The 22,121-nt window shown below is 36.7% G+C and overlaps 1 protein-coding gene and 1 long non-coding RNA gene across 2 annotated transcripts in view; both read left to right on the forward strand.

The window, feature by feature from the left end:
* LOC137496380 (uncharacterized) overlaps nucleotides 1-11,932 on the forward strand; it is a 124,955-nt gene extending 113,023 nt beyond the window's left edge. Inside the window, exon 7 of the long non-coding RNA XR_015944777.1 lies at nucleotides 11,509-11,932. This is a non-coding gene — a long non-coding RNA (uncharacterized LOC137496380). The remainder of the gene's footprint in view (nucleotides 1-11,508) is intronic.
* Nucleotides 6,314-10,284, forward strand: si:ch211-158d24.4. Its single transcript, NM_001430851.1, has 4 exons — nucleotides 6,314-6,650; nucleotides 7,800-7,830; nucleotides 7,977-8,030; nucleotides 9,162-10,284. Exons 1-4 carry the CDS (start codon nucleotides 6,468-6,470, stop codon nucleotides 9,593-9,595), a joined length of 702 nt encoding a protein of 233 aa, NP_001417780.1. The 5' UTR covers nucleotides 6,314-6,467; the 3' UTR covers nucleotides 9,596-10,284.
* Nucleotides 11,933-22,121: the final 10,189 nt, after the last annotated feature.

Here is a 22,121-nt window from a genome sequence, read left to right on the forward strand (position 1 = left end):
ATAGGTCCAAATAAATGTGAATGGAGATTGTTTTGAAAGTGCTGTTTATAAAAATGTAAAAAAAAAAAAAGCACTAATAATTTTGATATAGTTTAAACATTGCTTAAATAAAATATGTTAAAGGTATAATAATGCAAAAGCAGAGCTTATGTATGTACTGTATGTATGCATGTATGTATTATGTATGTATTATGTATGTATGCATTACAGTATGCATGTATGTTATATTCCCAACAAGAAATAAACATTTTGAATACATTGCTTAATTAAATTAAAATATATATATAAAAAAACAGCCTGGTCTCAAGGAAACGTAAGTCTTTTACGTTTTGTCAGTTTAGTGGCTAATTCGTTAGTTCAGTCGTACGAAAATGTACCATTTTAAAAAGGAGGCATGGCACCTAACCCCACCCCTAAACCCAACCGTCATTGGGTGATAAGCAAATCGTACTAGATTGTACAAATTCATACTAAATAGCCACTAAATCATTGCCATGAGATTTTGTTGAAAAACAAAACAAAAAAAAAAAACATTAGTATTACAGAAAACAAGTAAAAATAAATTGTGGCAAAAACAAAATAATATCCAATTCCTGCTTTCTATACAAAATGTTAAATTCACTACATGTGAAATTTGTATAGACATTTTTTTTTTATCCGTGATGAAACATTACATTACAAATGAAAATGAAGTATGCTTTCTCTAACACATTCCATTAAAAAAGGCTAAATAAATACCTTTCTCTCATATAAATTCTTTGGATGTACCAGACAAACGATACAAAGACAATATGACACCTTTGGGTTCTGAAGCCTACGCAAACAATCTGGTTACGGTAATGTAATCAACACACTTCTGCAGAACACCTCTTAATAACAACAACACCGGTTTTAACATGCTCTACATACCTAAAACCCACACGTCTGTCAGTGTGCTTTACTGTGGTTTCTGGTCAGTTTTCAGTTTTCCGCACTCCTTTTCCATATACTGTAGTATTAAACTTAGAATGAATTGTTGCTAAAAAAGCCAGAAAATCAAGTTTTTAGGGATCTAGCATGTATATTAAGTAGTAGTTTTGTATACTTCATGTTTTGTCGAGATCGACCCTGGACTTTGTGCTTCTTTTTTTTTCTCTTTTGTTCTGTCTTTCTGTCATTTCTTTGATTGCCCACACCTGTCTGTGATTTTCCCCATGATTAGGCAACATAGGCTCATTCTGAAAACATACATACGTACTTAAAATCAATGCTGAAGTAATTAACCTAAATTCTGCAAACTATCATTACCGCAACCAATGTTTACTAAGTGTAATTTTATTTTTATTGTTTGCTTTTTAACGCATTTGCATAATGTACAAATGATGTCCTTTCAGGTTAGCCACATCATTAAAAAAAAAAATAAAAAAAAACATCAGGTTTTATCAAAATAAATAAATAAAAGTGTTGTCAGATGTGTAAGGTGTGTCGGTGTTGATAATAAACAGTTATAATAAAAAAATATTTAATATAAAAATAAATGCTATTTCAGAATCTCAAGTAACTGTACCTGACTGTTAATAATCCTTTAAAAAAAAAAAAAAAGGTAAATTTGCTTTTTTAACAGAGTCAATTTTGCAGACTGTTGCGATAATCAGATTTTTTTATTACTTATTTTGGAAATTATGCTTATAAAAGTACTAAATCAGATGTCTAAATATTTGAATTAATGTTGACACATGCTCCAGACTTCGTTTCAATTATCTGTAAAAAACAAAAGTTTGCTTTTTAAAAAACTATGCTTTTTAACTATGTTTTTGTGACAATCACCCATGTATTGAAAACCTCCAGACTGAGCTTGATTAATTAATGTAACGGCTGAACCGTGACAGCTTATGCAGAGAACTTATGCAGAGAAAGTGTGTCAGTATGCATGAGGCTATCTGCATGTATCCAAAGACTATAGAATACACAATGCAATGCAGTGGCACAGTAGGTAGTGCTGTAGCCTCACAGCAAGAAGGTCACTGGTTCAAGCCTCGACTGGGTCAGTTGGCGTTTCTGTGTGGAGTTTGCATGTTCTCCCTGCATTCGCGTGGGTTTCCTCCAGGAGCTCTGGTTTCCCCCCACAAGTCCAAAGACATGCAGTACAGGTGAATTGGGTAGGCTAAAATGTCGGTAGTGAATGAGTTTGTATGGATGTTTCCCAGAGATTGCGGCTGGAAGGGCATCCGCTGCATAAAACACTTGCTGGATAAGTTGGCATTTCTTTCCGCTGTGGCGACTCCGGATTAATAAAGGGACAGAGCTGAAAAGAAAATTAATTAATTAATAAATGTTACTTGTATAGTTTTTAATAAAGAAAAGTGCAACTGTCAATATGGCAAATGAAGCCCTAACTTGTGGTACAGGAGCCAACCATCGATCGATATAGAATGATAATTCTACTGGGGAGGGGCTCAAAGCGGAAGTGTGATTTATGACAGTTTCTGCACTATTCATGAACCCTCTGGTGTCAGCAAAATTGGAATCTTACTTTCCTCACAAGACAAGAGATACACATAAAGCTTGAAATATCTATTTTTAAACTAACCAATTACACTTGAAAACAAATGTTCTCTAGTTTTGTAATTTGTATGAAACAAACGCAAGGTACAGTCAGTCCCATCAAAAGCATGTCATATAATAGCAACTACTGGAACGCCCACAAACTTGTAAACGAAAATGATTGCTGTCATTTTGGAAAGAGATCTTCCATCAAGACCAAGTCGAGAATTACTTTAGAAGACCAGCGATATCGGAGTCTACATGATTCAGAGGATGATAATGTTGAGGTGACATGGTGGATCAATGGTTAGCACTGTCACCTCACAGCAAGAAGGTTGTTGGTTCGAGCCCTGGCTGTGTCAGTTGGCGTTTCTGTGTGAAGTTTTGGCTGGGGACTGGGGTACGGTTCGCGGGAACTCTGATCCGGTTCACTTCTGATATGAATGCAATCGTATAAAATAATGGAAGTGAACTGTACAACAACAAATTTTAGTTTTCATAACGTCCGTTCGTGTGTGTGTGTATGTCTGTGTATCACCTAATGTTACCTTAGTGACAAGCAGGACTGACCCAGACCAGACACAGTGATAATGTCTGCTTGTCTCCTCCAAAAACTAATTCTACAGACCTCACATTAAGTTCCGAACATTTTTTATATTTTTGCAGCAGATAGACACAAGTCGCTCTCTGTATGATAGCAAAACCAAAAGAATCAGTCAAAGTAGAATGATTGTAATATGAGTACGTCTTTCTGTTTTGGCGCTTTTTCTTTCGTGGTCGTCACAGCTGTACACACAACAGCAGCTCAATGATACAAGCGTACCGGGATTTATAAGAAAAAAAAGATGTGAACACAAACCAGCTGAAAAGGTGGCAAGGGGGACAATCGAATTTGGGTTTGGACCATGCAATTAAATCAAGTGATCACATTGAAAGCGTTTTTTGCAATGAGAGGCAGCTTTTTTTAATGATTTACTAATGGCCACAATCGTTGTGTGCACTGCGTATGAGCCCTGTGCACCTCGCATTTTTACCGCCTGCTGCGCCTCGCTTGTGTGCCATGCGCTCACAGTTAAAAAAACTAAACTCTGAGCAGATAAAGTGCATTATGTAAGCCGTGAGTCTTTTTCATTCTCTAATTAAATGAAAGCAGAGGCGGGTTTTTAATTGAGGTGCCTGCAGTATTTGTGTCAAGACAACTACGGAAACTTTGAAGATGGAGGAGAGACTTTTGGTTGCTGTTTTGAGTTATCCGAGGCTATATGAATCACAAATCTTGAATCTCACAATATTATTAAATTTTAAAAATTATAATAATATCAAATTTTAATTATTTTAATATTTATTAACATAAAACGCGCACCACACTTCTTTTGTTCTTGTCAACCAATAAGGCAGTAATTTGCGCCTCGCTTTTTTGAAACGTAAAAGGGCATTCGGTGTAATCAACCCCTTATTCTCGTTCCCTTCAATTACACATGCGCAATAGATTGTGCGCCTGAAATGCAGATTTTGTGTGATTCGAAATTGATGATTTAAAATTGTAATTTAAGAGACAGCTTTTGTTTAATTTTATTACTGATTCCTAATATGAAATTTATTTGTAAGCTTGGCAAACAGTTTTAGATCATTTGAATTTAAACAGAATGCCTGAGCAAATTGCCCACAAATGGCAAAGCATTTTTTATGTATTTTGGTTACTCATTTACACAACAATCGCATTTCCGCAGATTGAAAATGCAACTTTTTTGAAAATTGTAAAATTCAAAACTAGTAAGAATACAAAAATGTGACTGGAGATTATTAAAAAAAGTGAATGGTGAACATCAGAAGTATATCTTTTTTAGACATTTTTTTTAATCACAAAGTTCTGGTTTGACATGCTGTAATTCATTTTCAACAAAGTCCATGTGAACGGAGATTGTTTTGACAATGATGTTCATAAAACATATTTTGCTGTAGTTTAAACATTTCCTAAATAAAACATGTTAGAGTTACATCAATGCAAAAGCAGAGCATATGTGTCTATATGTATGATGTATGTAATATTTATTTGCTTGTTTCCAATATGAAAATGAAAAGAAATCAATACATTGCTTAAAAATAAAATTATAATATATATATTTTAAAATATAATAATATTATAAAAACCAAGTGAAAATTTATTGTGGCAAAAAGCAAAATAATATCCCATCCCTGCTTTCTATATTGTCCAAGAGGCGTTTCAAAGAGGGTCGAGATAAATTAATACATGAGATGTAGATGTTTGTAGATGTAGATGCATGAGATGTTTAATCTCAGCTTGCATACAACAAAAACCTAACATTACTGAAAGAAGTTGACCCCCTTGCTAGACAATGCATAATCCATGCCCCCCTGGTCATTCATCAGTTTTAAGGATGTTGACAAGTGTCAGCATGTTTAGAATCTCAGCACAGATTTCACTTTATATGAAATGTAAATGGGATGTAATGGGATGTTTATACTCCTGCAGAAAAAAAAGAGAGATTACCTCATCATTTAAACTGCTTCTCTCATTGCTCTTTGGCTGAAAATTACAATCGCATACAATGTGGTATTGTATACTGTTTTATTAACTAACTATTTTGTATTCAGAGGTGTGTGCAGCATTCTTAATTGCGTGTAACAAATATCATTATATGAATGTCCTCTTAGCTGTCCTATAGCTCCCAGTGTGTAATGCATTCCCCCCTCCGGACTTGCACACAGCACTTTTCAGCATCTCGGATTATTGGGGGTTCTCCCTGCATTGTTAAGGAGTTCAGATAAACAGTATCAGTTACTGTTAATTATTTCCTTATACTGTAAAAGCAAGCATTTTTATGTAGTAAAATGTGAATAATGAAATAATGATTGATTTCAAACATTGTCCCCTGACCAGATGCTTCAGATATAGACAGCATTTGATCGGCTGAAAGATTTGATGAAAAGCTGAGGTGCACAGTGATGTAAAATAATAATAATAATAATAATAATAATAATAATAATAATAATAATAATAATAATGTTGTAATTGAAAAACTGGAGGTTTTTAACACTTATATTCTAAATGTGAATCTTTGTTTTAGAGTTCACTAGCTTATAATCATAAAACTAAAATATAACAGGCAAAAAATAAATAAATAAATTAAGCTTTCATTTTAATTTCAAGGAGTCTTAAGTTTTCTCCTGATCAACATACTACAAGATTTGCTGCCAAGATTACAATATGTCCATGAATTATGCATACCGAACATACTGAGTAGGCTAGATAGGGTAAGTACAGTAGGCTAGTCAACATTGGCTCATAAAACCTTGCATTATTATTATTTATCCTTATAATTATTATAATTTAATTATAAATTATTATTATAAGTATATTTGTTTAAATGTTCTAAAAGCAAAATGTTTATAAACGTGTAAAATGTACTTTAATATTTCTACAAAAGGATGTAGGCTGTAGATATTATTCCATTCATTATATTATTTGCTTATTATTAATACGATGACAATAGTGTTTTGATCCACTTCAAATGTTGACTGTACTCACGCTATGATTCATCCTCTCCTCATTGATATTCATATTTGTGTCAAGCAACAACACTAAGCATCGTGTCATTAAGCATGACATAATCGCGGTAGTTTCTAATGCTTAGACCAGCATTCAGTGTGGCACGGCAGCACTGCTTTGAACGCCCTGTGACGAAATTTAATGATTGTTTATTTGCTCAGGCAATAGGAATTTGACTGAGAGCCAATAAGCGAAGGTCTTGCGTGATCTTAGCAGGAAGCAGCACTGGATTGACTTGACTGAGGGCTCGATCATATTTTCACTGCGCCGAAACTGAACGAGTGGGCTGTTTGTTTTTGGGCGTTGAACACGTGGGAGAATCGTGTATATAAAGAGTGGATGTAATGAAGTGGCGATTATTAAACCACCAGTTATGGAGAAGGCAAACGAACAAGCAGACATGCTTTTTATAGAGTCTGAGCCGGAGAACCGCCTGCGGTTACAGTACCGCTCACTGCGGCGACAAGTGTTGTTCATCCAGACCTTCAGCGTGCTATTCTGCGTCACTTGCTGCACCTTCACGCTTATGTATCACGCAAACGCGTCCAGCTGCAAGGTAAGGCTTACGTTCAACCTCAAACATTCTTGCTGACAGGCGAATAATTTATGTAATAGTATTTGTCATCTAATATACTATCTATCTATCTATCTATCTATCTATCTATCTATCTATCTATCTATCTATCTATCTATCTATCTATCTATCTATCTATCTATCTATCTATCTATCTAATGTATATAGACTACTATGTATATATACTGTATATAATCTGCATGTAGCACAACCTTATTTATACACTTCACAAAATCAACTTGACTTATTTTCCACTGGTCTTTCTGAGCTCAATAACTCATTCTTTATTAACTTTATTAACTCATCATTTAGTGAAATCTTGCATCGCTCACACTTGATTAAGTGCATAATGCATATTATTTTTTACTAGTAATAAATATAATACATATTTGACTATTGTATCTTCAAAATCAAAAGTGATTTTATTTGCATAAATGTGTTAACATGTTAATTTAATAATGTTTCATCATCATTCAGCATGACAGATGTGTTTATATGTACATATACCTGTTGACTCTACTTATTAAATGTGACCATAGACCACAAAAGCAGTCTTATGTTGCACAGAAATATGTTAGGCAGTAGGCAAAACACATAGTAAAATACATTTCCAAAAATCAATAGATAAGTAAAGATCATGTTCAATGAAGATATTAAAAAAGCCTGCTGTGTATATATTAAAGCAAATTTAATTAATTATGAAAAAGGCAAAAACATGCTGCATAAATATCTTTAATGTAAAGTTGATTTAAATAATAATTATTAATTAATGCTAATGATTACTGGTGTAGTGTCACTATTAGTAAGAAAGAAGTAGCTTTAACAGTACAATGACATGATGTCATATAGACATGAACTAGTAAAATTAGGACAGGTGCTAGAAACAAATGTAGCAAAACATGGTAAGAAATGTGTTACAAGTAACAACAGAATATGATAATTACTAAAAGCAAAGAAATAAATACCATAGTATCCTATGAAGATGTATTAATGTATACTACATATTACACGTTTTGATAACTTGTAAAACGTGTAGTGCACAACTATGCCTGAAATTAGTCTTTAAATGAAATCATTTGGAATCCATTGTGTGTGAATTTTGCTGATTTAAGGTTTCTCACTTTTTAACAGGACAATATCGCTGAAGAGCCACCTAGAACTGGTAAGTTCACTGATTGCCATTGAAGCTAAACTGATCTGAATCTAGAATCTTTCGTGGTGTTATACAGTGCATTTTAAATATGACTTCTTTAGAACAAATTCTTGGTATCTTACTAATAAAAATCTGAATTATTTTTATTGATATAGAGATGCAGCGTATTGAATCTAATCGAAGAGACACAACTTTCATTCATCTCAAAGGTAAGATGTGCACTAAGAAGCAATTTACAAGAGAAGCAGAAAGCATAATCCCTATAAAAAAAAAAACTAACGGAAAAGCAAGGAAGAGTTGCTTTAAATAGCCCTTGATTACATTTTGAAAATTAACTATTTAGCTTTTTTAAAGGGATAATTGAGTGTTTCATAAGATATATATCACAGGTGAAAAAAAACATTGTGAACCAGATCTTTGACAATAGCATGCAATTTTCATTTTCAAAGATTTCATGACACTATTGAAGTGGTTTCTCTGATTTTTGGTCTTGTTAATTTCACTGAATTGCATCTTAACCATCCGTCAGCAGAGTATTAGCAGAGCAGCTGCTTAATATTTAATAGCACCATAATTAAATGTTATAAATCCATTTAATCAGTTAAGACTAACCATAACTTTATTGTATAAAATTGTGCTCTTATTCATAGGGGAACAACTTTAAGTGCTACATTAGCACCTGCATCTACAAAAAGAACCACTAAAGAACCATTACTGATGCTATATGTGACCCTGGACCACAAAACTAGTTTATGTTGAAAGGTTGTGTTGTTGGCAATAGACAAAAATACATTGAATGGTATAAAATTTTATGCCAAAAATCATTTCAATATTAAGTAAATTAATATTAAGTTCATGTTGTAACTATAACAAAATTTCAAATTACCACATTTTTGATTAGCAATGTGCATTGCTGAGAACTTACTGTACTATGGACTAATTTAAAGGCAATTTTCACTGTATTTTTATTAGTTTGAACCCTCAGACTCCAGATAGGTGCATCTCAGAACAAATATAGTTCTATACGAACAAACTATACATAATTGTAAAGCTTATTTATTTAGTATTCAGATAATGAATAAATCTCAATGACATTTATGACTGGTTTTGTGATCCATGGTCACATATACTGTAGCACTTACAGTGGTTCCCCTATGATTTTGAGCCAAAGAACCACTTAGCACCTGAGCTACTACAAAGAACTGTGAGACACACTGTGAAAATTTCCTTGCTCGGTTAAACATAATTTTGGGAATATTTAAAAAAGGAAAACTATTTCAGTTGTTTGGGCTAACAATTCTGACTTCAACTGTATATTGACACATTTCTCTTCTTTCTAGTCAAACACAACATACTTGCCGTTAAGACTAGAGATGTGCCATGGACCAAGTATTCAACACAAGATCTTCCAGATTATAGTGGATACTTCGCTTTGTCTGAAGATGGTACATCTCTGGAAGTCAAACGTTCGGGAACATACAAAGTTTCTCTACAGATTACGTACAGAGGACTTGATAACTACATCAAAGAAACCACTCTGCAGCAGGATATTAAAACCTATTCTCACGGCTATGAAGCACCCATTTTTCTGCTTACTTCAATGGAAACATTGAACTTTACATCCCCATACTGGAAAAAGAGTATTTTCTCTGAAGGTATTTTTTCTCTTGAAGCTGGGGATAAACTCAGCGTAGAGTCCAACAATCTACCCCTCATTGACCGTTTTCACCAAACAACTTTCTTTGTGGTTTATCCACATTTTTCATCATGGTGAAAATTGAAGTAATGATGTACTATATTCATATGTCTGAGATTAGTTTGTGATTCAGTCATTTGGATCTCGGATATGTTGTATGGAAGAAAAAATATACAGGTCATGGTGTCATGGTAAAACTGGGGTAATTTGAAATATACCGGCACTGTTGTGTTTTGACAAGCTACTTTAATTAACTTTTACTAAAACCATAGTACCTGTTGTTGTTGTTGTTTTTTTTTTTAATGACAGGATTGTTGCTTTACAGATCGAATCAGGCATTGACTTGCATTTTTAAAAACTAAGTTTGAAAGCAAGGCAATTGTGGAGGAATTGTAATTTTATTGTATTTATAGTGAATGATGTCTGTTGAAGTGCATAAACAAATGTAAACATTTTCTAAAAGCTTAGGGTTTGAGGTACTTATTCAAAGGTTCAAGAAAAGAACATGGATTGATGAGAATGACCCATATCTCTACACTATCCCTGTATTTACTTATTTAGTGACTCCCTGCTCTGTTGTGTTTTTATGGTGCTTCTTGGGTGCTGTCATAGGAATTAGATGACTATAAATTACTTTTGGGTTGGCAATTTACAGAAATCAACAAGTATCGTTTTGTAGGGACTCACATGAAGGATCATCTAATGTACATATTCAAAGTTGCTTATTTATTTGGACAAAAGTCATCAATAAATACTTCTACATAAAAGCTGTTGCCTAGTAATTTTTATTTATTAATCACACACACACACACACACACACACACACACACACACACACACACACACACACACACACACATTTCTTACGACAATTGATTTATGCAGTACTGGAAAGTGTCTGTATCCCAAGTTACAGTATCCCAAGGCCCAAGTTGTTTTTTACATGCATTTTTTGTTTCTCTTTGCTATTTGGGCTCATCAGAACCTAATTAGAATAAGAATAGAAGTATCATCTTTTGATATGATGTACTTTTAGAGAAAAACAATGTCCATATATGTGGACTCGTGGTCCGAATTCACATAAAACACTTTTTTCCTGAATGTTTTTAATGCATTTATATCATAGACATTTTTTTTAATCTTGCTTTGACTATCAGAGAGTAAAAACATTTTTTCCCCATTTTGGAAAATAGGGTTTGGGACATTTCATATGCTGCAAAACAGTCACAGGATGACAATGTATATCTGTAACAAAAAATGAAACATTCAAACTTAAAACATTCCACTTAAGAGCTCAAATGTGCACGTATGTGGACACTCAAGGCCTAGAAGTATTTAGGATCATACATTAGTTTTTCTTCAGCTTAGTCCCTTATTTATCTGAGGTCGCCTCAGCAGAATGAACCACTAACTATTCCGGCATATGTTTTATGCCCTTCCAACCACAACCTAGTACTGGGAAACACCCATACACTCTAGCAATTACAAATGCATTCATGCATTAAGGCCAGTTTAGTTTGTCCAATTCACTTAAAGCACATGTCTTTGGACTGTGGGGGAAACCGGAGCACCCAGATAAAACTCACACAATAAGAACATGCAAACTCCACGCAAAAATGCCAACTGGCCTTCTTGCTGTGAGGTGATAGTGCTAACCTTTGAGCCTCTATGCCACCCCTCTATATAAGATCATAAAAGAGAAATCTCATTTTGGTGACTGTGAGAAAGTTATAACATGAGTTCTAAATACAAGTAAAGGGCATAGCTAAAGTGAAGTTTCACAAACTAATTTCGAGAGGAGCACATGATATTATTGACCGCAGCTGGTCTCTCATCTACATTCATTGGTTAGCCAATCAGATTAATCCAAACTCACTATAAGTAGCCTAGCAAAAAAATTACTCCTTTATCTTCGTTTTCCGAAGAAATCCCCCATCTACCCATTCTCCCTCTTTCTTCCTTTACCACGGGGAGCTCTCGAGAACCACCAGGGGCCTCATGTACGAAGACTTGCGTGGAAATCTTACTAAAACATTGCATACGCACAAAGCTGTAAATGTGCGTACGCAGAAAAAAATTCAGATGTATGAAACACTGCGTACGCCGAATCTCACGCATATTCTTTTGTACATCCGAATGAACGTGAAACTGAGCGCAACATGCACGAGCACAAAACCCCTCCCTGCCTCCTCCCCCGTATGAATATGCTAATGACTATGCTAATGGCAAAACCCAACGAAAAAGCAATGGCAAAATCAAGCAAAAAGAGAAACTTTGAACAGAATGTGAATTGGAGGTGCTGCTTTCGGAGGTAGACCGGAGAAAAGCGGTGTTATTTGCAAGTTTGTTCTCCGGAATTAACAACAAAAGAAAAAAAATAGAGTGGGAGAGTTTAGCTGATGCGGTTAACACAGTTGGGTCTGAACATCGCACTGAGTGCATTAAAAAAATAGTGTGGTTTATATCTGTAAAATGTTGCGGTACCCTTAGCAGTCTCAGTGGCGCACCTCGTAAGACGCATGTGATCATGTAATGACACGATTGAGCATAGACTCGGCTCGAATCCAGCGTCTGATGAACTCTTTCTTCTTTTTTCCCCCGCTACATATTCGATTTTGCCCACTATTTATCACGAGAAAGACACGTAGGAATCATCAATAAGTTTGTGCATCATATTTTATTTGCACATTTATTGAATGGAAATGTTTCTGATTCACTCATGCAAATTCATCTTCAGAAAGTGTCTTTATAGCAATGTGCGTGCGGTAGATTGCTCAGATTACTGAGATTACTCAGATAACTGTATGGTATGGAAACCTTACATACCTACTAGATGAACCCGTCTCATACAGCTGCCATTGCAAGGCTCAGACACTTTGTAGAGAGGAATTTAACACAACTGCCTCTAGGAGTCGCCAATGGAAATAAAACAGACACGCACAAAAAATGTGCGTACGGCAGCCAGAAAGCTGCCGTGAAGCTGCGCACATTCCCACGTTCAGTTCATTGTTAGTAAATCCAAACGTGAGCGTGAAACCTGGCGTACGCAAAGTTTTTGTGCGTACGCAGCGTTGATACATGAGGCCCCTGATCTTCTACTCCCCTTACATGCTCTATCGACCAGGCGGGAGCCCTGGGCTCAATTATCTCTGAGCTCAGGGTTCTCTCCCGGGACAGCATGCCAAGCCTGCTAACATTTGTCAAACATTATCTAAGTGTGAACTCTTAAAATGTTTCAAATAACATTTGCAAATGTAGAATGTGGGTGAAATAATGTTTCAAATTGCCTTCAAAAAACACAGGCAGGTGATAGAGTGTGCAATGTTTCAAATTGCTAAATTGTCTGGATTTTAAAATGACATCTTTAAACACAAGTAAAGTTTAAGAGAGGCCATTATGGGTATTCTCCACACTAAACACCATTATGATAAAGAAATTTAGACTGGCAAATAAGAGACAAGCATCAAAACAATTATTTTTTGCATCCAGTTGTGTTCTCATTTAGTCTGCAAATACGTAAATACGTTTTGATCTACTTCAACTACTGTAGAATTATTGAGTACTGACATTAGGTACAGTTGCCTTGAACTGTGCCAAAGCCCGATTGTCCTCCATCCCCTCAGCCTGCACTGACATTGCATTTTTACCTACCGGACCTAAGCATGCTTACATCATCGATGATGCGACTGTTTAGTTTAACAGGAAAAGAAGCGCTTTCACTCAGCATGGTGGAGATTGCTTTAGTTATATCGTTTTTAATTATTTTTAGTCGTTTGGGATGTAGTGACACACAGTCAAACACTTTTCCGAACAGATCAGCGACTTTTACATCATAAATTATTATAAAAGTCAAGGACTTTTATGATAGGTACAGTATTAGGAGGTTTGCTGAGGGTGTAGCTGACGTGCAGTGAGGGGTTTGCATTCATTGAAAATGAAGAATGATCAATAAATCATTATGAAATAGTCCCCTAAAAGTGCTCTGGCACACCTCTTCTAACTGGGCCAGGACTGGCCAACTAACCCGCGCCTGAGCCCAATTCAGAGCACACAAACCTGGGCACGGTTCTGATAGCATAGTGTGAGTGCGCCCTTACACTACAAATAATGCATTATTAAAAAATACATTATTCTATTCTTTTTGGCAAAACATCTTTCATTGTAAAAAAAATCACTGTCATCCAGTAACAGTAGAACCGGGACACAGAGATTAAGTAGATGTAAATAGGAGAGAAACATTAGTGTCTGGTAAGTCAGCTCTGGTGCAGTCTGCTTATATTCTCTCCCTCTCATTGGTTGCAGGTGTTTGTGATTAGTGTTGATGGGGTGAGTCTTGGTGGTATGGCTTTCTGGCGACATCGTAGAGGAGTACTCACCACAATAAAGCTGCGGTCACACTGGACTTTTCTCCCCATAGACTTCCATTCATACGCACGTGAATGCGTCAGACCGGAAAGCAAGTTTCGCTGCACTGCAAAGTTCAAGCTTGTCAAATATCTCTCATATGGCGTCCTTGATAGTTCATACTGTATGATTGTCACTCACGTGAACGAGCACTAATTTGCTTGTGATTTCAATAACAAGTCTGCGATTTCACAAAACCTATCGGTGAGTCAAAATAACTAAACTAAATAACTAAATAACTAAAATCATGCAGTCTGAACTCGGCATTAATGCTGGTTGCTGACCGCTATTAAACAACAAACAAGAAGAAGATCGTGCTAAATGGGGTGATTGTTGAAGGGAGAACTTGGCATGACTGTGAAAGTAACACATTTATGGTGGAAAACATTGTTTAACCCCTTAAAATAAACTATTTTTCTCCAGTAATATGTTATAAAATGTGTTGTGATGGGATCCTCATCACAACACAACAGTATATAAAGACAGAAGCTGATGAAATACAAACATTTCTTGTATCTTGTATTTTTGAACAAACTCATTAAACATTCACATTGTTGGAGAAAAATGTAAGAGAACCCATATATTAATTACTTGCTTAAATGCTTGTGTTACAGCTTGAATAACTTAAGACATTCATAACTCCATAGTCAGATAAAAGAAAAAAGAAATACCATAGTTACTTTTAAGAAGTGGACACCCAGCCAAGATGACTCCCAAAGCGCAATGAAGAATCCTCAGTGGTCAAGAATAAACCATGAGTAAGAGCTAAAGGATTGAAGACATCATTGGAAGATACAAACATCTGTTTATGAGTCTATTATAAGCAAGTATTTGGCTGCACAATATAAAGTAAGCAGCTGCTTTCCCGAAAAGCATTGCTGCACATCTGAAGTTTGTCAAAACACATATGCAAACCCCAGTGCTACTTGGAAACCATGTTATAGACTAAGGAAACAAAACTTGAAATGTTTGAGAAAAATAACATTGTAACCAATCCCAACCTGTAACAATGAGTGTATTGTTAGAGAATTTCAAGAGTTCGCCCTTAGCTGATGATTGATTATAAAGCTTGTTTGTCATGCTGTGCCGGGAGAGAGCCCTGAACTCGTGAGAAAGGGAATTCCGAGTTCAGGTAGGTCTCGAGTACTCCCCTGCTTGATAATGTTGGAAGTAGAATAAAATGCTATGGAATGTCTATGCTGTCAATTTAGATATGTTACATGTTTTTGGTCTGTGGGAGGAAACCGGAGAGCCCGGTGAAAACCCCCGCAAACACGAGGAGAACATGTGAACTCCACACAGAAACGCCGACCTGGCTGGGTAGAGTCCGGGCCGGTGGCATTCTTGCTGTGCGACCGTGGTGCTAACCACTAGGCCCCCGTGCTGCCCTGACTAGGAAATGGGAGGAGTAGGGGTGGAAGGGGGGATTCTTCAAGACGAAGATGGTTGAGGTAAGATACTCTGGTTATTTATAGTGGTTAAGGAGTCGTCTGATTGGTGAATCAGCATTAGCTAATGTTGACCAGGTGCTATCAATCATAAGCGTGTGCTCCTCTCGAAATTAGTTTATAAATAAACTTCACTTCAAGAGTTCGCCCTTAGCTGATGATTGATTATAAAGCTTGTTTGGCATGCTGTCCCGGGAGAGAGCCCTGAACTCGTGAGATCCTCGAGCCCAGGGCTCCCCCTGTTGCAGGGCGAGAGGGAAGTCCGAGTTCAGGTAGGTCTCGAGTACTCCCCTAAAAGAAGAACCCCCCACAAGGCAAGAGATCGCTGCCATATCCGGCTGCTGGATATAACATAGAGAAGATGAAAAGGGGGGGTGGGGGGTGGTGGGATGGGGGGTGGGCGGGGGCTACTGCGGTAGCCTAGTGGGGAGAGCCTAGTGGCCTCCTATGGGGGAATACTGAACAGATGGTTTCGGTGAAACGAGAAAAGGCTATGATGAATTCTGCTAGAGATAAGGTTCGTGATTGTGTGCTAGTGGGTGGTTTTAGTGTGATGGAGAATTTGCCACAATCGACCTGTCGTTCTGCCGAGGGAGGTGTTATGAGTGAAAGGATGGTGAAAAGGTCCACGTCAGCACCTAAAAGGATGTGAGCTCTTGCTGAACTGGAGACTGATGGAGGTTCCAAAGCCAGTGCGTTGGGCGGGGTTGAGAGGGGTGAAGCTGTGTAAAGCGTGTATAAGGGGCGTGCGACTGGAACGGGTGCAGGACACTGGGAAGGATCTGTGCTAGAGAGTGCGGTGAGAGGTGGAGGGGGAGGAAAAGAAGAGGGAGTACTAGCTGGAGGATGAGGACTGGTAGAGATGGAAGAAGAGACGAGGGGTGGATTAGGAGGAAAAGACTGGGTTTGGGCAAGGGGGTATGGAAGGAAAAGAGACATTTGAGTTTGTGGGAGAGTTAGAGTAGCAGGAAGGGGTGGGCTTTAAGAAAGGTTAGAAGGGGGTGCTGGTGACCAGTTGGTAGATCTATTGTCTGGTTGGAAGTCTTGTAGTTGAGAGCTGGAAGGGTGAATGAATGTCTGAGTTTCTTGCTGGTTCACTCCTGGTGATGTGCGGCTGGGGGCGTGGCTTCTTTTGGATGCTTTCTTTTTTTAGAGTTTTTTCCAGGGTGAGCGAGTGAAGGCTGCGGGTAGGGGGCGTGACTTGTGCTGCTACTCCGGGAATTTCCTCTTGGTGTTAACGTAGAAGGGGGGTTTCCTGTGGCGACTATGTGGTACAAGTCTCGAAGTTGTTGTTTATGTAGTGTGCGGGGGGTGTTGATTCCGGTGTCGGCTAGGAGCTTCCGAAGTTCTGGTAATGCCAAAAGTTCTGTTGATGTCCAGTGATGATATTGCGGAGGCGTATGATGAAGCGGGTGAAGTGATGTGTTGTCTGGATGCAGATGGATAAGGGGATCCCTATTGGCTCAGTAATCGGGCCTCGGATTTGGCGAGGGAGCCTGGCGGGGCTGGATTGAGCTGGCCCACGGCTTGGTTTTCCAGGAGAGCGGGGCTCTCGGAGTTGATGTTATTATTATTGCTGCTGCTTTTGCTGCTGCTTTGGTTGTCCATGTCGGTTCTTCAACAGAGCTAGCTACAATTGAGCTGCTTCTTCAAGACGAAGATGGTTGAGATTAGATACTCTGGTTATTTATAGTGGTTAAGGAGTCGACTGATTGGTGAATCTAATGTGGACCTGAGCTAATGTGGACCAGGTGCTATCAATTATAAGCGCGTGCTCCTCTCGAAATTAGTTTATAAATAAACTTCACTTAATTGGTGGGGGTGACACGATGATGTTAATTGAAACATGTGCTCTAACTTTTGACGCACAATATGCGCATATTGCATTTATCACTCGAGTTGGAAAATCTGAATTTCAGCGGACATTCGCATCTCATTAACCAATCAGGAGCTTTCTCTTGTAGGGGCGAGATTATGACGTAGCGCCTGTTGTTGGTTTCCCAAGAGAAATTATCCTTTTGCCAACACCGGGCAACAGTTCATCAAACAGGACACCGCTCAGTCTGGAGCACCGCTGAAAGCCTTCATCATCCAGGTACAGTTTTTAGAGGAGTGGATGAACTCACAGAGCTGGGTGCACCTCTGAAAGGATCCAGTGGACTCAGATACGGCGCTGAAAGATTATATGCTGTTTTTCAGCCTTCCTAAAGCACATAAAGCACTGCTAATCTCTAAATAAAATGCATTTTAGCCATTTAGAAATGAAGCTATTCACCAGGCAGACGAAAGCCCTGCCCATGACATGAATCTACATCTATTGTAAAGTGAATTTGATGAGCGAATGAAGCAAGTACAATAAAAATGTTTACAAACATGCGTGTGCTGTATCCGATGTAAACACAGCATTTGAGTGGCCTATAAATTACATCTTAGCACCATAGAGATGCTGCGGAATGACTCTAAAATAGCTGTTCACACCAGACATGCTACAAATGTGTCTGAGCTGGAGACATTTTCTAAAGAAGAATGATCAAAACTTCTGTCTGAGCAACCAGTAGCGTTTAGTTTAGCGAAGTAATTGCTACCAATGGAGTTTCAAGGATTTATTGACTCCAAGAGATGACTTTCATTCAGCACTGTTTGTTTTATGGGTGTGTTCATTGACAACACAAACCAGAACTGTTTGTTATCAGCTTAAGCACATTGAGTTTGTCTATGCAGTGACTTTTGTGACAGATTTCATGGTAAATTACTGCAGAAAACCAATTCATTCCAATGGGTTCACATACCTTTTTCTTGTCACTGTAAAAATAAAGCAGCATGCGTATATTATTAAAACAAAAAATATTATTTTCTCTAAATTAATTTCACTTACAAATAAACTCAACATGTAAACCTATGGATTGAGGATTGAAGCTTTACAATTATAATCAATTAGTGTTTAGGGCTTTCTCTTTTAATATATCATCAGATTACTTTTTTTTTTCTTTCTATGACCTATTATATAGTTTATATAGAGTCACATATTTTATCTTTGATTTACAACACCGTATCATTAGTTCAGCAGTAATAAATTCTTACTGTTAATGCTGTGACTGAATTCACTGTCAGATAAGAGACTAAACCCACAATAGTTACCCTGCATAGTAATTATTTGAGGACATGCAGGTGGTTTTAAAGGTATGGTTCAATCAAAAATGATTTTTATTTTTACCTTTGACTTGTTTTAAACCTTGTTTTTTCGCCCCTGTTGAACACAAAATAAGAAATTTTGAAGAATGCTGGAAACTGACTGGCAACGATAGTAGGAAAAACAAATATATGGTAGTCATGGTTACCCGATTGCGTAACAATGGTCAATGGTTTGAAAGAAGTCAAGGGTGAGTAAATGATGACAGAATTTTCAGTTTGGGGTGAACTATCAGTTTATCTAAAGATACAGTTGCATTAGAAAGAAAAAAAAAACATTTTATGCTAGGATTTTAAATTTACAAATACCTTTTAAAAATATATCACAATTGGGGATAGATCTATTCAATATAATATGTCAAGACTTTGTGTAATTTTGCTTCTCAGCCATTTATTTATTTAACCATGGTCCTTTATACTAATTAAAGAGCAATTTCTATGCTTTGTCTCATATTTATTCATTGATTAATATGTGTCAGAAGAACTCGAACAACGATGGTTAGTATATTAACAGTTTATTTGCAGCATGACAGTTAACCTTTCTGTCGTGTTCAGGTCAAATCTGACCAATTTACTACTTTAATCACTCATAAATATTGCGTTTTACATCTGATTGCCTCAAGGCCTTATGTAATCCTCCACACTGGCATTTGAACAAATAAAAGAGATGATCAGATTTTACATTGAATTTTGAGTGTTTTAAATCAACCTTGTTACACCTGTGGTGTTCCCGGTCACCGCCATAGGAAAGGGACTGCCTTAGGAAATAAATAGGTATCCAGGCTATATATTTATTTATCAAACAGAAAACATCCCCTCACTCACTCACTCACTCACTCACTCACTCACTCACTCACTCACTCACTCACTCATTTCAGACTGAACAATGGCTTTTCCAGGTAAACATCTCTTTTATGCACTTATGTGCTGATCCTCCAGCCTGATCTCACAAGGAAACATAACTATTTTCTGTTTTGTCAGTCAAGGCTAATTCATATGAGTTCAGTTGTACAAAATTGTATGATTTTTAAAAGGAGGCGTGCCACCCAACCCTACCCCTTCTTCTTTTTTTTCTTATTTTATCCTTTTTGTTTATTTATTTCTCTCTTTCTGGAAAGAAGCACATAGAAGATATATTGCTCCTTTCTTTCTTTCTTTCTTTCTTTCTTTCTTTCTTTCTTTCTTTCTTTCTTTCTGCCAATCCTTATTCAGCCAATCTCTGAATCTAACAGGAGCACGTTTAGCTTAGTTTAGCAACAATTAGACCGTTGTAATCTTGCTTAAAAAATGACCAAAGTATAACTAGTGCTAGTTCTGTGTCCATGCTCACCGTATATATCCTCAGTCACTATTCCCTATATTCATTCATTTTCTTTTCGGCTTAGTCCCTTTATTAATCTGGGGTTGCCACAGTGGAATGAACCGCCAACTTATCCAGCATATTTTTTATGCAGAGGATGCCCTTCCAGCAGCAACCCATCTCTGGGAAACAACCACACACTCATTCACACACATACACTACAGACAATTTAGCCTACTCAATTTACCTGTACCGCATGGACTTGTGGGGGAAACCGAAGCACCCGGAGGAAACCCACGCGAACACAGGGAGAACATGCAAACTCCACACAGAAATGCCAACTGACCAACCTGAGGCTCAAACCAGCGACCACTACCGAGTCACCTATTCCCTATATTAGTACACTAATATAGTGCAATTGAAGGACTGAAAATTCAATCACTCAGAACACAGGGAAGGATATCATTTTGTTTGTTCTTTGCTGGTTGATAAATCATTCAGATGGATTAAAAATAAAATTTCTTTGGTCAGACCCTGTGATAGTTGTTGTAGTTAGTTGTCTATTAGTAATGAAACTAAGTATTTTGATTGATCTACCGTTCATTTTGTAATACATTTTTAGCGCCTATTTTTATTTTCATTGCAGTTATTTTATGTCTACTTCTGTAAATTCATGTTAAACACTACTTTGAGACTTTGTTCACAGCTAAAGAATGTTGAATAAAAATTTGGTGGAGAAAAAAGATTTTTGTGCTAATATAAGAGCAGCTAAAACGGGAACACTGAAGTAAGGGGCAGAATGTGATCACGACAGGAGGGTTAAACAAACACATGGAATGAATGTTGGTATGGCAAGATGTTGAAGCAACACAGACATCCGGACACGGAAACCTAAAGACAACTAGATAGGGAACCAGTATAGACCACACTAGGAGAAAGATGCAAACACTAGAGATCACAAGGTAAGACAAGAGGCGAGTAACTATTGAAAATGATGTAAACTTTGCTAATTAAATGGAAGGAAATTGAACAGCTGAGTTCTTTTAAATATTTAGATGTGGCGATTGACTTTCAATTCTATTTTGATAAACACTCAGAGAATGTTTTTAAAAAGGTTCAGCAGTGGTTGAGTTTATTGAGTAAACCAAGAAGTTTAAATATTAAGAAGGACATTTTGATTGTTTTATAAAAAAAAATATATAGAGAGCCTGTCCTTACTTTTAATATTGTAGCCTGGTTTAACTCCCTCTCTGTTAAAAGCAAAAATAAACTTTTAAGGTTGTAAACCTAGCGAGTAAAATAATTGGTCAGAGACACACACCTCTCACTGATTTATTTATAGCAGGGACAAAAAGAAAAAACTCCACTATTGTGGAAGACTTACCCCATCCTTTACATGGTTACTTCCATCTGGCAGACGGTATAAAGCCCCTTTGGCAAAAAAGGCTAACAAGAAGACATTTATTCCCACTGCCATTGGTTTTTTAAATATGATTTTTTAAAATAGCATTTTGTAAAAAATTGTGTTAGTGTTTAGTTTGTTGTTGTTGTTGTGTGTGTGAGCTTATGTCTAGTGACACTTTTCTAACCCCTGTGGAATAGACCAATGCAATTCGTAGCTTTTTGATTTAGTGGCTAATTCTTATAAATTCGTATAATTTAATTTGTACTATTTAGTACGATTTGCTCATCACCCTATGACAGTTGGGGTTAGGGGTGGGGTTGGGTGCCACGCCTGCTTTTTAAAATCATACATTTTTGTACAACTGAATTCGTACGAATTTGTACAAATTAGCCACTTAACTAATAAAACGTAATAATACTTACGTTTCCTAGTGAGATCAGGCTGGATAGACAAAGTTTATTGAATTCACACTGACACTGATGAGAGTGCAGTCCTGCATAATGCAATGATATTATTATTATAATAATTATAATTATTATTATTATTGTTATTATTATTAGTAGTAGTAGTGTAGAGTACTTAAATAAAATGCATAGTAATATACATTTTCACAATACTTTCATCTACAAATTAAATGTTTAGCATAAGGGTCAACGCTCTGTTGTGTTAAATCTGGGGTTAAACCATAACGTGCAATACAGCGCTAATTAAAAGATTCAAATTTACAAATAAAGTATAAATATATAATTCTCTAAGGCCCGCTGCATACTATCTAATATCTGTATTTTAAATGTATGTTTAAATGATGTGAAAAATATCAGTTCAGTGGATTAGCTGAATAATTAAATATATATTATT

The sequence above is a fragment of the Danio rerio genome, chromosome 8, assembly GCF_052040795.2.
Source record: "Danio rerio strain M-AB ecotype USA chromosome 8, GRCz13ab, whole genome shotgun sequence".
Taxonomy (NCBI): domain Eukaryota; kingdom Metazoa; phylum Chordata; class Actinopteri; order Cypriniformes; family Danionidae; genus Danio; species Danio rerio.

Coding starts and splice junctions, on each gene's coding strand:
- si:ch211-158d24.4 (NM_001430851.1), top strand. CDS start 6,468: ATGGAGAAGGCAAACGAACAAGCAGACATGCTTTTTATAGAGTCTGAG. Junction 6,651..7,799: donor CAAACGCGTCCAGCTGCAAG/GTAAGGCTTACG, acceptor ACTTTTTAACAG/GACAATATCGCTGAAGAGCC. Junction 8,031..9,161: donor AACTTTCATTCATCTCAAAG/GTAAGATGTGCA, acceptor TCTTCTTTCTAG/TCAAACACAACATACTTGCC.